This window comes from Ciona robusta, chromosome 14, assembly GCF_009617815.1.
Source record: "Ciona robusta chromosome 14, ASM961781v2".
Lineage (NCBI taxonomy): Eukaryota > Metazoa > Chordata > Ascidiacea > Phlebobranchia > Cionidae > Ciona > Ciona robusta.
In genome coordinates, this window is record NC_143248.1 from 4,059,046 (window position 1) to 4,076,124 (window position 17,079).

General features: G+C 34.1%; 3 protein-coding genes across 6 annotated transcripts; 2 read left to right on the plus strand and 1 right to left on the minus strand.

Annotated features, from left to right (window-relative positions):
* Nucleotides 1-455: 455 nt before the first annotated feature.
* On the minus strand, nt 456-3,827 carry LOC149725116 (fatty acid hydroxylase domain-containing protein 2-like). The gene is made up of 7 exons (XM_089892598.1): nt 3,617-3,827; nt 3,308-3,399; nt 2,758-2,879; nt 2,061-2,266; nt 1,654-1,759; nt 1,231-1,397; nt 456-752 (listed from the first exon to the last, which is right to left on the minus strand). The coding sequence occupies exons 1-7, from the start codon at nt 3,688-3,690 to the stop codon at nt 614-616; spliced, it is 906 nt and encodes a 301-aa protein (XP_089748724.1). The 5' UTR covers nt 3,691-3,827; the 3' UTR covers nt 456-613.
* Nucleotides 3,828-4,638: 811 nt separating this feature from the next.
* LOC149725117 (mitochondrial glutamate carrier 1-like) lies at nt 4,639-11,661 on the plus strand. Of its 2 annotated transcripts, XM_089892596.1 has the most exons (10): nt 4,639-4,847; nt 5,017-5,075; nt 5,419-5,547; nt 6,351-6,406; nt 7,154-7,299; nt 8,294-8,360; nt 8,987-9,080; nt 9,467-9,621; nt 10,592-10,658; nt 11,007-11,661. In XM_089892596.1, the coding sequence occupies exons 2-10, from the start codon at nt 5,017-5,019 to the stop codon at nt 11,158-11,160; spliced, it is 927 nt and encodes a 308-aa protein (XP_089748722.1). In that variant the 5' UTR covers nt 4,639-4,847; the 3' UTR covers nt 11,161-11,661. The 2 variants fall into 2 exon arrangements, with proteins under 2 accessions (XP_089748722.1, XP_089748723.1); XM_089892597.1 differs by lacking the exons at nt 4,639-4,847; nt 5,017-5,075; nt 5,419-5,547 and adding an exon at nt 5,962-6,124.
* A 304-nt stretch (nt 11,662-11,965) lies between these two features.
* Nucleotides 11,966-16,478, plus strand: LOC149725118 (adenylate kinase 2, mitochondrial-like). 3 transcript variants are annotated; one of them, XM_089892599.1, is made up of 8 exons: nt 11,966-12,096; nt 12,634-12,747; nt 13,221-13,325; nt 13,608-13,739; nt 14,126-14,220; nt 15,622-15,694; nt 16,029-16,221; nt 16,289-16,478. In XM_089892599.1, the coding sequence occupies exons 2-8, from the start codon at nt 12,658-12,660 to the stop codon at nt 16,291-16,293; spliced, it is 693 nt and encodes a 230-aa protein (XP_089748725.1). In that variant the 5' UTR covers nt 11,966-12,096; nt 12,634-12,657; the 3' UTR covers nt 16,294-16,478. The 3 variants fall into 3 exon arrangements, with proteins under 3 accessions (XP_089748725.1, XP_089748726.1, XP_089748727.1); XM_089892600.1 differs by having other exon boundaries at nt 12,634-12,733; XM_089892601.1 differs by lacking the exons at nt 11,966-12,096; nt 12,634-12,747 and adding an exon at nt 12,831-12,902.
* The last annotated feature ends 601 nt before the right edge of the window (nt 16,479-17,079 follow it).

Sequence of the window (17,079 nt, forward strand, 5' to 3'; positions counted from 1 at the left end):
ACCCAATGGTAGCAGCGACGAGGCTTGAACCCGCAGACATGCTAACCACTGCTGGTGTCCCCTCGGTGCCGAAAATGTCGAATAAATCGGCGTTAAATAAGATAAAATGGTGCATTCCACAACACGTAGTTTGTCTCTTCTCGTTTTCTTTTGAGCGGCCAAAAAGAGAAAGAAACGAAAATTTCTTCAGCGCCATAAGTTAATTGGCATTCCAGCACCTTAAAACTAAGCTGTTACATCCTCGCGGCAATCAAAACCCTTTTCTTTTCATTTATTGCGATACTTGTTTTCGATTTTCACCTATCGTGGTAGTTTCAACAGTGTAAAGATGATAGTTTTAATGCTTGTTTCGTATTGGATTTTTAATTGCGTAATGGCCGTAGCTTTGCATATTAGATTTGTCAGTATGACGTAATGAATGTCAATAAGTTTCACATCAATATGGATAAAACAAATTTACACGCAAGTCATTTATTACCAGGGAAATCACCCTGGAAATTTTATTTCAGATTAAATTGCAACAGAAAGAAAAACGAAAGAGAAAAGGGTTTCTTAAATGAAATTACATAAAAGAGTATAGATTCGTTTGCATATTGGTTTATAATTTAAATTTCTACTTTTGTTCGTCTGACCAAATCGGACGAAACGAGAAAAACATGTGATCGAAATCATATATTTTCGTTTTCCTGAACTCTTTACTTGTATCGTGTATCCAATCCAGAAATCCGAGAACTCCAAAGCATTGAGTGAATCTGTGAATGGTATATTTGTTAAGTATACCAACGTTACAATTTATAGGTAATGGGCAATATAGGCTATATATGCGTTTTCTAAATAGGTTCAGTGCTTTCTTTTGGCTTGCGTATACAGATTGCTTTTTACAATTATTAATGCTGGCCTGTTGTGTACACATAAAATTGCAAACAACATAATTATAACAGTTTTCCAAAACAATTGGTGGCCCAGACACTTTATAAAATCTTCATCTATGTCTGATATATACAGTGGGAGGGAGAGACGGGACACTTTTGGCATATATATCCAAATATCCTGATCGTGTTTTAAACAAATAACAACTTTCTATATAAAAGTCGTAAGGATACGGTTTACGGTTTCATAATTCTTTAAATTTTCTTTGTTTACTACCAAAAAGGTACGATAAAATAGAATAAAAAGGTGTCCCATCCTTCCCCATCCTATTATAATACAAACGCGTTTAAATCACGTTACGTTTTATGATGATAGTCGTGGAACTCTGGTGAAGGCATGAATGGGAAGTGGTAACCACTGTGGTGAACTGTAGAATAATAAGTTGCCAGCACATACCATAACCATGTCGTCGATATGTGAGCACCAATTAATATTGGAGAGAGAAGTATTGGAATCATATTGACAATCTAACAAAAAAAATTAAGATTTAGTTTAGGGTAAGATGGTCTATGTTTTATTCTCTTTTATGGCTCTATATTTGCAAAAAGTGAGACAGTGCTGTATTTTTGTCTAAAATCGGCATCAGAAAAAGCACATAACATTTTGTATAGATAAAAGGAAAATGGTTTCGAAACATTCTCAATCTCATATAACTGGCTTGGACAATCGCCTTAATGGTTCGTCGAAGTGCAATACTCATACTTTTATTAATTCCTGACTTACAACGTGTTCAATAGGATGAACATACACGACTGCCAAACTTATAGGAGCGGTCCATTCATGATGAACTTTGTGAATTCTCTTATAAAGTAACGGATAGTGCATCATTCTAAAAACAACATCAACCATAAAAATAGCCGGAAAGGTGTGTGAAAAAGAACATCCGTGTTATGGTAGGGTGGGGGAGATGGGGCATTTTTGGCGCATAATACCGAAATATCCTGATGTGTGTTGCAAACAATTAACAACGGTTTATGTGAGTTGTAAGGAATGAAAAGTTATCCCATCTAACCCAATCCTACTATATAACAACTGTGGCTGCCTCGCAACACGAAGATAAATATAAGTTACATTCATTCATATAAGTTTAAAAAGTAAAGATTTTTAAACCAATCAAACAGTTTGCTAACCTATGCAGATAATAAAATCCAATCTCCTGCAACACCACGAACAAAATCAGCTGTTGTAGCAATTTCGAAAATGTTGGCAAATCCTCAACCAAGTACGTCATACCGAACCGCTTGGTGGCGGGGTAGAGCAACAAAATCATCACTGTCGAAATTAGTTGATTTTTGTTTACGACGGAAATGCATTTTTTGACCATTTTCCACTCGACCTGGAAATGATTTTAGCGTAAATGTTTGTAGAATTTAACACTTGCGTTCTACAGTTAAGCTGTATTTTGTTTAATCTTTTTACTTCAGGTCAAAAATCTGTTTCTGAATCTGTACATTGTAACAGTTAAGTGCTGTTGAAGTTAATGGTTTATTGGGAAATCTTAAACTAAGCTGAATAAATTTAAGAGTATAACATAGGCCCACTGTGAATATATTGGAGAAGATGGACACCTTTAGCACATAATATCTAAATATCCTGATCGTGTTTTAAACAATTAACAACGGTCGTTGGGAGTCCTGCGGATACGTTTTATAATTCTTTAAATGTTCGTTTTTGTTGGCTACCAAATGAACGAGAAAATAGAATAAAAAGATGTCCTATATTACCCCCTACTATACTGAAGTATAAGTGACTTATTTGTTTATACATTCTTTCATAATCGTCAAGGTTCTATAATCTCACATACCGACGTCGTTCTGTAAAACTTACCGGGAAGTTTTTGTCCGGTTGTATTTTAAACTTTTTCACAAAACTTGGTTTAGCAGTAAGATCCACATAAACAAAGAAGGCGTTCAGAATCCAAAAAGGCAATCCAAGGGATAGCATTGTCCCTTTAGGATGGAATATCAAGTTACGATCGTCAGGTGCATACAGTAGGTTGGTGTTATAGTAGGGTGGGGGAGATGGGACACCTTTTCATTCCATTTTCTGCTCCCATTTGGTAGTAAACAAAGAACTTTCAAAGAATTATAAAACCGTATCCTTACGACTCACATGGACCGTTGTTAATTGTTTCAAACGCGATCAGGATATTAGGATATTACGTGCTAAAGATGACTCGTCTTCCCCACCCTTACGCTATATATTTTTTTAAATTATCTTTGTTCACCACCAAATGGGTCGAGAAAAGAGAATAACAATATGTCCTATCGTACCACTTGATATATAGATAATTTTGTAGCAAACACGCACACTATTTTGTGCTCGTGTATCGACGTTTACGACTGCTCGAGTCGTTTACCATTATCACAATATTTACCTGCAGTAAATATTAGGACATGACTATGTCCAAACAAAGATAGAATGCTCTCCCATAGCTTGCAATAAACAGCGCCAGCGCTTTCAAATCCACTGAAAAAGAGGTTGTTAAAGTAAAATTTTATAAAATCCGTTTTCCTTTTTAGTCGCGTTTTATAACAATTAAGTGATCTGAAGCATTAACACAATAGCAATTTCTGTAACATATTACGTAGATTTACTCAATTTTATATCCAGTTTGTTTCAATAGCAAAAGCACTATGAGGCATATATTAGTAGATATTGCAGGACACCGAGACCCAGAATTTACATTTGTTTAATCAGGAATTGCGAGGCAGCGGCAGTTGTAAGAAGACACATCAAAACTGTCCACGGGTGTTTCATGCTCGTCTGTTTTTATTAACCTGAACAAAATGTATATCAAAACCTGGACATTACTGATTCAGTTAAATACTTGTTTATTCTCTTTTGAAAGCAATACATCCACACTTTGTAGCAACCATACACAGACAGACTACAGTTATCTTGATTGGCTACCGCAAGCAGCAACGCCTCTTTGGTTTAACAAGCCAGAGAGGGCTATGGGCCCAATTTAACCACGTTACTTATTAACAACACGTTTGTATACGTTGAAACAATGCACTACGCTGCATTTGAAATATGTAGGTTGTACGCAATGTAATCATCTGCAATCTGAATGCATCGACTAGTGGTGTCTGTATGTATAGTAGGGTGGGGGAAGATGGGACACCTTATCATTTTGTATTCTCTTTCCATTTGGTAGTAAACAAAGAACATTCAAAAAACTATAAAACCGTATCCTCACGACTTCCACGGACCGTTGTTAATTCTTTAAAACGCGATCAGGCTATTTGGATATTTTATGTGTTAAAGGTGTCCCATCTCCCCCCACCCTACTATATACTCAACCATGGACAATACATATGTATTATCTATGGTTCAACAGTCTTGACAGCCAAACGCTCGAAAAGTTGTGTGCTAAATTGGTACTCGGTAACAACTAACGTCTTATATTTTCTGGGAATTTCAAATATCATAAATGTATTGCACATCAGTAGTTATGCTCCCCTAACAAATATACACAGACGTCTATGTATTGGAATTTTCTTAGGAATTTCCTAAGCCAAGAGCAGACTCGTGTCGTGATCGTCACTAAGGAGCACGGACGACAACAGCAGGCGCGTTCTTCTCTACTCCTACCGTGTAACTGTAAACTACATATATTTGTGTACAGTATTTGTAGTGGGCTGTAGTTCGTTCCGTGGAATGCTCATTTAATATATATAAAAATGTTATTTTTATATTAGTAGTGGCTATATAGGAGTTAAGGTATTTGCTGTGTAACTGCTTGAAATCCATTTTGTCGAAGATATAACTTTGAATCTATTTGAGGAAAAGTCAGAAGTTTCATTTCTTAAACTTAAAAGGTTTGCTCTTCAGTGAGCCTGCTGTTTGCAGTTTCTGTAAATAACACCACGGCAACACGTCACTGCCGAGAGACGGCCAGCTTCAACAGCAGAGTAAGTTTTATTATAAAAATACTGGTAGTTTATTTATACAATACAAAAATTGCATTAAACATCTTGTTGGAATTAAAAAGTAGCTTTAAATATAAAACATGTATAATACATAATATATATATATATCTTATATATCTTATATATAATATATCTGTTTACTTGTTCACAGATGTGTGATATGGAAATGGAATTTCAAGCACGTGACAACCTGATGAAATACCAAACCCTGTAAGTGGTTTAATAATTTATTGAGCTAGTGTTTATTTACTATTATGTTCATAGGACGTTTTAAATCTAAAATGGTATTTACAGTTCAAAGCTATATTCAAAGCTTATATGATATTTTACAGTTCAAAGCAATTTTCATAGTGGCCCTATGTTTTAAATGTCCTGTTCGTATTTATACGTTAGGCAGAGCCAGAGGTTTGGAATCTTTGGATCTAATTTTCTAAAGCTACAACTGGGATTTACAGTTCAAAGCTTTGCGTTTTTCATAGTGGTCCTATGTTTTTAATATCTGGCCGCATTCATATGTTTTTTCAGACCTAAAAGGTTTGGTTTAATTTTGTAGAATAGCTACAACTGGAAATGGATGTATTGCTGGATTTGCTGGCATTGTTGCCACTTTTCCGTTGGATCTTTGCAAAACACGACTTCAAAATCAACCAGTGCAAAATGGAGTTCGCATGTATAATGGCCTGTAAGTTGCATTTTATAAGGAACTTATTTTGTACGTTTGGTTTTATTTTGTTCCATTTTCATATTGTGTACTATTTACTAACAGGTGTTAGACTTAAACCATATTGTAGTCAAACATATAAAATGTTGCATGCCCATTTTTTTACAATGCGTAAGTCATTTACAAAAAATTACAAGAAATGTAAAATAAAAATTTTATCGCGAAATTAAAAAACTGTTACTTAAATATTTCGCAATGTTCACAGTTGTTTTTGCTGCTTGCTATTAAACAAGGATTGGATAAATACAGATAGGGCACTAGGCTTAAATTTCACAAGCTTACTTTTTCAGAAGTTATTTCAATGTGGAGACACGAACCCCTGGGTTGTGAGAAGTGTATGATGTTGGTTCGTTTATTGCGCTGATTAATTCTTTCACATATATTTTATTTTCCAAGCGCTTTGCCGTGTTGCACCTAATACCTGGCAAGAACGTTTTAGCAGTAACTGCAACTGGTACCAGTAAACACTTGAGACACATAATTTCTATCCATTGAAGTGACAATTCGTTGAGATGCACGAACAGTACTGGAATATTCAGTCTGTCTTAACTTGTTGAATTCATTATATGGTTTTACTTGCTCTTTCAATTTCTGTTTGTTTATAATTCTTATGGTTTCTAAAAATTGTTAAAACAATTATTCCAGTAATTTAAAATGTTTTGGCGTTTTATAAAGCTCACACTTTTGCTTATTATACTACAAAAAGTTTTCAACATCTTAAATTATCAATTCCACTTTCTACATTGGTTTAATTTCATTTTCAGGTGGCACTGTATAATAGAGGTGCAGCGCAAGGAGGGCTTGAGAGGTTTATACAGAGGTTAGAATGTTTAATGTTTTTTTGCTTGATATATTAAATGTAATACTGCCTTATCTTTTGGAAAATTAGGGTATTCCAAAAGCTAATTAACATTTTTAACCTGTTGTTCAATTGTAGGTCATGGTATTCACGTTTTTTCTGAATCCTATTTTTCAATTTCATCATACCTTCATATAGTTTATATTTTATACCATAGCCTTACCCTATGGCCCATGTTATTGCCTATTTAATGATTGCAATATTACCAATTTACCACGTACTGTAAACCCAATGTCCCAGGGTATTCATATGCGGTATCCTAACCTATTCCAGGGCATACACCCAAATGTCAGACGCCTATATTGGTACTGTCTGTCAAATTGTAGACGCTGTCACTTTTTGCCAACACTTTCAATCACTTTAGGAAATTGATTTTAAAATAGCCACAGTTACCATGCAGCATCACTAAGTAATATTTAAACATAAGGTCATTATTACACTGGGGATTTCTTCGGCATAATGTAAAAGTATAATCCTTAAGGATCAATTGCTAATTTACTGCAATAAACTATTGTAATCTTTTATTTCATTAAAGTAATTGCTATGTTCAAAATCAATATTATTTGTAGGAATGTAGTTATACTGGTTTATACTGTTTAACAATACATTAGCCGTGGGCTAATTACAAAAATACTAATACCTAAATTTTAATTTATGCTTTTAAGGGCATGGCTACATAAATAACAATAATTAAATATTTCAAACCAGGTTCTTTGCCAAATCTTATCTGCATAATGCCTGAGAAAGCAATAAAGTTGGGGATGAATGATTATGTCCGTGGTTTCTATCATGATGGGAGCTCTATTAAGCTAAGACATGAGATTCTAGCTGGTGCAGTTGCTGGTTTATGCCAGGTGTGTATTAACTTCAAGTAGAAAATGATGGACAAAGTTTTGGACCAACGTTGACAGTTTAACGCGAAAAAAATCTTTAAAATGAATCAACTATAGTCTCAATAGATAGAACGCAAGTAAAAAAATAATGGAAAAGATTTGGACAGGTGCTGACAGTTTAACAGGAAACAGAAGTCTTTAAAATAAATCAACTGTAGTCCCAGTCGATAATTCTCATTAATAATGCAAGACTCCTTGCCTACAGTATGAAGGATAGGGAAGTGTAAACAAACTTACAGAGCTGCTTCACTTTGAAAGCAATCACTAAGCGTGAGTTGACGTTTAAGGGCCCTTGAGTGTCTCATCACTGTATCCCATAACATAAGAACCACTGTACATATGTTATGTTTTGGACATTTCACATCTAGATATAGAAAGGCAATATACGCTAGTTTAACTTTAATTGATTGGGCATATTTATTAAAAAAAAAACACATTTTAAGAACAATACAAAATATCAAAAAAGATTTGTCTCACAATGCTATTCCGATTTATTTCTAGTTTTATTTACTACATAAAAATAGCATTGCTAACAGACTTGTAGTTCTATGGGAGCAGTATGTTTGTGGTTACCTATCTGTCCTGTATCTTGATAACTGCATTATTATGTGGTATAGGATTTATTATCTTTCAAATTATATTTTCATGAAATGTAGTGGTATAGTAGTGCAGGGAAAGATGGGACACCTTTCTATTCAATTATCTCGTCTTATTTGGTAGTAAACAAAAAAATTAAAGAAATATAAATTTGTATTCGCACAACTCCTATAGACCGTTGTTAATTGTTTAAAACACAATCAGGACATTTGGATATTATGTACTAAAGGTGTCACCCCAACCTACTATATATTATGGCATATGTTTAATACTCTTTACAACTAGCCGTATATGTGTGAATACTGTGAATGGAATATTAATTAAGGCCATGTTTTAACCTCTGCCCTTACTCTCACAGTCTGTCATCACCATTCCAATGGAGATGTTCAAAATATCTGGACAAGATGCAACAAGAGTAAATTCAGGTATTAACTTGTTATTGATTTATAAAACATCGTTTCAAATCCCATATGAAACAAATAAGCATATACAAATATATATAATTATACATATATATGTGTAGTATAGGCCTATATACAGAGTATCAGTTGCACCTTATAAACTCCAATATTTTTCAAGTAGAAATATTGATTGTATTTCCCAATACTTGAGTTTTTAATCATGCTTTTGACGTACTTATTACCTTTTCTAATTGGAAGTGAAACACTCTGACTATTGAGGTACTTTCAAAAAGTTTAAAATTTTCCGTTTCCTCATGGGAAAAACATTGCAATTTGTAATGCATTTAAAAATTTCATTTCTGCCAAAATCGTTTGCGTACTTTGCTTTCCATTACCTGTAAATTACTCATTGATTTTTCACAATCAAAGGCTGCTAATACTCAGTAATTACATTGCATTGAATTGATTTCCATTTATTCATATTAATTTAATCATATTTCTCTTTTGTTGTTCTATGATTAGAAAAAATAATTTAATATCAATTTTCTTTTTGTTTTTCTATGATTGGAAAATAGATTTAACAAACTTATAAATTGTATTGCAACTTTGTATAGCTGACAATTGATACTCTAACATATAAACATGCACAGGGGCAGTGGTATCTTATCGTAACACGCTACAAATTGTACGCCAGACTCGTGGTCTCTCTGGTATATACTCTGGTGGTCTTGCAACATGGCTAAGGTAATATATGTGTTATATTATATACAATATTATGCCTGCTATAATCTCTATTGTTATTTTATTTGGTAGACATTTTATGAGGTGCATAAAACCGAACACCCGTGTTCTGAAGACTGTCAATACCCCGCCATGCAAGCATAAATAAGTTACATCTAGTCTGAAATAAAATAATATAAAGAATTACGTACAAAGTTACATATGAGATAATGTGTAACCGTGCATGATGTGTATGAAACAGAACACCCGTGTTATAAAGACAGTCAATGCCCCACCATGCGAGCATAAATGAGTTGCATTCATTTTAAATCCAAATACAAATACAAATTTTAAATCAAAATACAATTTGTAGTTTGCTGTACATTGTTTATATATCTCCAACCTTTCAGGGACATCCCATTCTCTATGATCTACTTTCCATTGTATTCCTATCTCACCAAAGTGTTGTGGCAAAAAGACTCACAGAAAGCTCCTTTCTGGGTTAACCTTGTTTCTGCTATGACAGCAGCGGGCTTTGCAGCTGTAGCTGTTAATCCATTTGATGGTAGGTAGATTATTAATTGCAATTTATATTTTGCTGTTGATTCCTTTCTCTTCAACTTTTAAATAACAGGATTGTCGCTACTGTTTTTAATGAGTTGAGTAAAAACTAAATTATGTTATGTTACATAATTTTGTTCACCAAGCCTTCAACTACAATTATTATTTTTTTTCTATGCATGCTAGAAACAGATGTGTTCTGTTTTATTGCTTATATTATGTTGTAATTCAAAATCAGGCTGTAGGCGTAAATATTTAATCTTACTGATCTCAAAAGCTAGTTTAATGTTTTATGCATATATATAAAAACTGGCTATAGTGTAAAATGTAAATCCATTTTCTGATAATATAACATTATCTCAAATTCTTCACTCAAACATTGTGTTGTAATAAGACACCAATTATAGTGAAATATTTCTATGGTTATAGGAATGTAAACAATCCATTCCATTTATTGGTCTGATGTCCAGTTTTATTCAATTGTTCAGCTTACCGTTCAACAAAGTATGTGTCCACCCACAATGCTATGAATGATTTCATATGAATGAGAATGACTTCAGATCAAATAGAACGCAGTTTACTTATTGTTAAAGGCAGAATATTTTACCATAAATAATTAAATAAATATTTACAAAAAAAAAGATTGGATCTCAAAATGTACAGTCGGAAGCGTTTTAACTAAATTATGAAATGTATAGTACATTCTTCTATTTAAACTCTTATAATTTTTCATTTAAGAAGTCTTCTTTGCTGTCAGTATTGTATTTCTTATACTTTTTTACCTGTTAAAGCTGTCAAAATGTACATCTTACACAAACATTTTTGTTGGATATATTTACAACACTACTCGTCAATATGATTGTTCATTAACCATAAAGCTGTTATATTGCTGCTAATTGCAACTGTTTCTAAATTATACTTTACACTTATAAATACCTTTAAATTACACTTATAAAGACTTTTTTAAATTGCAGTTATAAAGACGAGACTCCAATCAATCCATCACTCGCGTAAATACACTGGTATTGTTGACTGTGGAAGGTAGGAAGTTGTAACTGTTGTTTATTAAAAAAAATGTAATATGTGTTAGTTGATATATTTTAAAGTGTAAAGTACTGTGCCAACTCTGACCTAAATCTTAGGTCCTATAGCCTGCTAAACTGTAGAACCTCACCCACATAGAATAGAACAGTTTAAAACTCGTTGCAAATCTGTATGGTACACTACTGGTAGTGCAATTAAAATCTTACCTTGAAAGTATTAAAAATAGGAGCTATTCATTTTTCAACCATTATCAAATACTTTGTCTTTTGGCTGCTTCTTCACATTGTTTTAATTGTTCTGAAATCTGTAAGTAACCGAAAAAAAAAGAATTTTTTTTTTAATTAGGAGCATCTACAAAGAAGAAGGTTTCAAGTCATTTTTCCGTGGTTCTGCTCCTCGCTGCATGGCTATTGCTCCACTTTTCGGGATCGCTCAATCAGTTTATAGACTCGGTGTGTGCCAAGGAATTTTAGGAATACCTCACAATCCACATGTGTGATAACCAATCCTGCTCTATCAGTGTTGTATTTTAAATTATTTTAGGCCTAGGATTTCTTGCTTTGCGTGACTGATTTTGAAAGTTCCATTTTAAATCTGTGATACGTATTTCTACCTAGCTGTGACAGCAAACCTGCTGTGAAACATAATGCTAACCCAAATTTTCATCAAAATTTATTTTTTTGTATTTTCTCTTACGTACTCGAGATGCATGCTTCACAGAAAAATGCTGCAAGGGCAAAAAATGCTGCAAAATGTGCCATTTTACCATCTAATCTTGTACATAATCAGTTCCAAAATACGTTCTACATGGTTGCGAAACATTGTTACTTTCTGTTATGTAAAAAAACTACATATTATTACCAAATCTTACTAAACTTATCAGAGCTTAAAACGTGCAATAAAGGATTTGCATTGTGGTTTTCTATGGTACATGTCTTTTCACTGCATGGTGTTCGAAATTGCGATAATTGTAGTAAAATAAATGTGCTGTTTGCCAAGATTGTAAGGTGATTGTAAGAGAAAGTAATTTGTCAGCAGTAAAAACGGTAGATAAAGCTTATTTACTAATGTATATGTGTATTATGAGGTTTGGATAAACTACAATGCCTTACTGAAGTATACATTAGAATGATTAGGTGTTACAAAAGACATGCTGTACAAAACCTTTCTACATATTTTAAAAGTATCAAAAGACTTTAATTGGTGTTATAACATTTGTCACAAAGTTTAATTCGTTGAACATTTTTAGCGTTTTCGATACATTAGATTGAGATTGTTTAGGCGTTTTTTTTACTCCCCGATATTTGTTTTAATCGTCGTGAAAAAAGGAAGGGTGGGAAACGCGTCACGCCTTAATGGTTTCTTTGCCACGTGCATGGCTGCATGGACGCCGCTTTCATTTTGATTTCTACTTTTACGCTTTCTAAAAAGTCAAGTAAGGGCGTGTAACTTTGTTTTTTATATTAATTGTACTTTTATTAAGTAGTGGCATGCAGTTTGGTTGTATTAACTGGTGTATAGGTGCTACAATTGTTCCAAACGTTTCGTGTACGATGCAATGTAAAACCTATAGGATTTTCACGTTATTAAGCAATTTTAAAACTTTATTTTAGTTTCATTTACCTATAATTACGTTTATCTCAATTTGTATTACTACGTTATAGTTAAAGAAAATAACAAAATGGGCTTACTAATCTTTTTATACCATTTCTCTGAAATGTTCTTTGTTTTTGTTATAAACTGGTTAAACATTAAACAAAAGTCTATAGTTTTCTTTTTTTTACACTTGTTTAAAATATGTTAGATAATTATTCCTCAATTAGAAGTTAGTTCACTTGGAATTAGAATGACAGTTAAAATATTTCAGTGTATATCTGCAATGTTTATAGAATGTCTGTTTTCTAGACCACTAGACCCTACATTTTGTAATGCAAAAAATCTAAACAGTTTATTTTGCTTCATAATAATTTAGAACAGGTTAAATAGAAAATAAGAAATGGCCCCGAAGGATGCAGTGGGTGTTGATAATAGAAAAGGAGTGCGTGCCATCTTACTTGGACCCCCAGGAGCAGGTAAAGGCACTCAGGTAACATTATTACCCTGAAAACAAGACATGCAAAATGCACTATAGTAGTGACGGACTAAAAATAGCTGGCGACATTAGGCACTGACTAAAAATAGCCGATGGCATACTTGCATTTGTTTAAAAAAATAGATTATACAACACTCTTCAGTCTTCATGTATGTATATTGTTAACTATATGCTATAGGCTTGCGTTTTGGTTACAATCAAATTACTATATGTTACTCTCAATTCTAATATATTAAAAAAAATCAAAATGCTTTACTTCATTTTTATGGTAAAGTCTTTTAATTACAGAGTATATTGTAGTATTCTAAGAAATAGGGCTTACAAAATAAGTGCTGACTGTATTATTAAGATGTTTCTTTACTATTAAGTTAATTATTTTATTCACTATGAGAGAATGTTAATGTTGGTATTTGACATTTTTAAGAGGGTTCATGTTGATTGACAGTTGACCACATTTTCCTTCCCAGGCTCCGAAGCTTGCTGAAGAATTCTGTGCCTGCCATCTTTCTACTGGTGACATGCTGCGTGCTTTAGTAGCTGGGGGTTCCAAACTTGGACAAAAAGTGAAAGATGTGTGTGGAAAAGTTTGTTACATTCTGATTCTGTAGTTCTGTTTTATTACTCATATTAACTAATATTTGCTGTGAGTCTTATACAAGCACAAAGTTCCAATGTTTGTTCATTAAAGTTACGGCGTTTTGCTTCTTCCCAGTCCAAGGAATGAACAGTTACTCATTCAGTGATTCATTATCAACTGATATTTTGAAGTGTTAGTTATCATGGTCCCAAAAAATCAAGAATCTATTTGTTCTGTAATACTCCATTGTTGTTAGTGAAGCTGTTATCTTATACAGATTATGAACAGAGGGGCATTGGTGAGTGACGACATAGTTGTGGAGATGATTAACCAGAACCTGGACAAGCCAGAATGTTCAAAAGGTTTCTTACTAGATGGATTTCCACGCACAGTAGTACAAGCTGAAAAGGTATGATGATTTTATATGAACAATCTAATTTTAAATGTATTTCACTATCATTGTGTTAAATTTCTTTCATTTTTATTTAATGACGCTGGATTAAAGACTAGGTTGTTAAATTAAACAAGCAAAAAGTAAAATATCTGTGTTAAGTTTGTAGGTCACTCTACACTTAATCACTTGCAGTGACATGTCTGTTTATTTTGTGGTCCCTGTGTTATTTAAGAGTCTAACAGAGTAATGAGGTTGTCTACTTACTTCTTGAGGTAAAATAACACACTCAGGGCAGTGTCCATTTAGTTCCATCTATTCTGTTATCAGTTTTAGGCCAGAAAATGGTAGAAGCAGTGTCTATTTTAAATATGTACTTATAATTCTATATTATTTCATTTTAGCTTGATGAGTTACTTGAAAAGCGAAATTCCGAACTAGATTCTGTGATTGAGTTTGGGATTGATGATTCACTTTTAGTTAGTAGGATTTGTGGAAGGTAAAATGTCTTATGACTAAACTATCTATTTTTGTGTGGTGTTTTATATATATATATATTGTTAAATGTTTTATATAAAATATGTCTTTTTGTGTAGTATAAAGAGACACACGCAAAATAGAACAGTGTTTTTCAAACTATCTTTATTGATTGTCTTAGTCAGCAAACATCTTAACAAAACGCTGAATTGCTTGCTCATCAAATAATTGACAACAAACAAGTTTACCACATTGTTTTTTATAACATAAATGTTTAAAATACTGCTTACTTGGTCTTTTTTATTTATTCAATAATCTGCAAATATGCTATGGAATTTCTGTTGTAACTAACTGCTATGCTTCAATGGAAAATTTTATGCTTTGCAAATATAACAGAAATATTTAAAACAACCACTTGTAAGTAGCTTGGTTGGGCAATGGGTGTGGTCTACACCTATCCATCGAGTGTACGGACCGTGACACTTATATAAGTCAGTGTAAAATAGTCTCTTTTTTACTTTTTTTGCTTTTCTGGGAAACAAAAGGGCAGCTAGCTAATTTTGGATATATTTGTTTCACATTTCTAATCATTTAAGCGTTGATATAAATCTTAGATTTTATTACATATACATTATTCATGTGAGAGCACTTTCCAACAGCTTTAGGCGTTTTATTATCGAACAATGAAGTAGATTTTTTCCACGGAATGTTAAACGCGCATAGTTGCGCACAAAAAGCTTTTTTGCGCCCACACCTTACTAACTTTTACGTTATTCGGAAACCTGGTTCTGCGCAAGATATGCTTGGTCGATATCGGCCTCCGACGCGCATACCGTTTCGCACAGTTGGTGGTGCAGAGCGGAAAATCACCTGTGTGCATGCTAACAATAGCGCAGTGTAACGCGCCTGAGAAAAAGCGAAGCTGCACGAGAATAGAAGTGCGATTGCTCCCAGCGCCTCGGGGCGGATCTGCTTTGCGTAAACAGAGCTTGCTGCGCTTTGGTTTAAATTGTCGAGTTCTTAACATTCTTGCCCGCTGGCCCATATCGTTCCGCTCTGTTTCCCAAGTTAACGCGCGAACGACCCCGGCACAGTGCTCTAGGAAAGTAAAGCTCACTTCGTACTTTTCTCTGGCACTGCGAGCATGGTTGCCTCGCCCTTCTCGCCGCCTGTAATAGCTCAGAACAGCCGCCATCGGAGATCAAAGGAACCGCGTAGGTTTTGCTTTATCACAGTGGTTATATACTGCCTGTGGTATTTACGAACATGCAGTATATCCATCGTGCCAATGCGAAACTACCTATCATCGTAAAATCGAGTCGTAACTGGTCATCGGTAAGTAATATAACGTTCTTATCTCGTGTTTGCATTCCTTTAGCGTTGTGTGTTTTTGTCAGTGTTTACAGATAAAACTTTTTTACAGGCTACTTCACAAACCGAGCGGTAGAACGTACCACACTGAATTCAACCCACCGAAAAAGTCGATGACCGATGATGTAAGTAATTTTCCATGTTTACGCTCTTGTACTTATGAATTCATTGCGCTTATAACGCTAGTGGGAAGTCGTTCCGCTTGAATTCCTGTTTTAACTTTAGCTGTAACAACCGTTAAACTTGGCTTCAGAAACCCCGTGGGGAAACGAAAAGAATGTTTCCATTTCCTTTCGCGGTAGTAATTCGTATCCGCCGTCTCGTTGTCTCTACCAACTTCCAACCTCGAATTTATTTCTCAGAAAGAATAATTCGTTCCACGCGAATAATAGACCCGCTGTGAGTGCGTAAAGATTAGAAGTCGCACAGAAAACCGGTCATTAACCAATTTTCTTTCAGATCACTGGCGAGCCTTTGATACGCCGAGCGGACGACAATGAAAGTGCGCTGAAAACCCGACTCGCAGGTTACCACAAGATGACTGTGCCACTGGTGGATTACTATGCGAAAAAGCAACTGCATACCAGAGTCGACGCCTCTCAATCACCGGATGTTGTATTCAAAAGCATACGCGCTACCTTCCTGAAATGCCGTGAGTCAGCAATCTTAGGAACCAGACATTTATTCCCAAACCACCGCTAACTATGTTGTATTTGCAGTGTGATCTGTAAGAAGCTGTGCAATTGCTCCATCTATGAAGGCGGAAATGGGTATCTGTCTTTCCACTATATCGTGCGCTTTATACCAAATTACGTAATAAAATTTTGTTTTGTTTTAAAATTTTCAACTGTGCTTTTCGCTTGATGTTTAACTGATTCATCGGTGGTAATACAATATCTATGCATAATACTATTCTACAAAATCGTGAGGCTCTAAAGGAGATCTACGCTGCTTTTAAAATCCCTATCCGAGCTGCAAAGGTGGGTATACTACGTTTTGCGTACATTTAACGGCAAACTTTTAGTAGGTCATCGAGGGATAGTTTATTCGTGCAATAGCTTTTTTACCCAATGGGTTAATTTTAAACGATGATGCAATATGTAAAGTTTGTAAACGATAGTTTTTGTTCAATTCGTATTTAGTTTTTAGCTTAAGGCCATTTTTACATTTTTTAACAAATTATTAATTTAGTAAGAATTTTAAATAGTAAGGTTAGAGATGTATCTTAATATGTTCTAATATAATACTAAGGTAGGATATGTAGCTGTTTTTTAAAACGGTGATAATAACGACCTGTCTATCTTAATAAGATCTCAAAATTGTATACCGAAAGAGATCAAACATGGCCACCATACCCAATCCTGGTACTTGTCTACTTGAGATCGAATCTGGATAAACAAAATTTAAAGAAATTCTTTTGATTCGAGCAACCAACTTGAGTTTAGGATCAGTAGGCAGGGCGTTTGCCATAAACAGAATTCTGTTAGGTTCTAAATAAAAGCCAGATAAT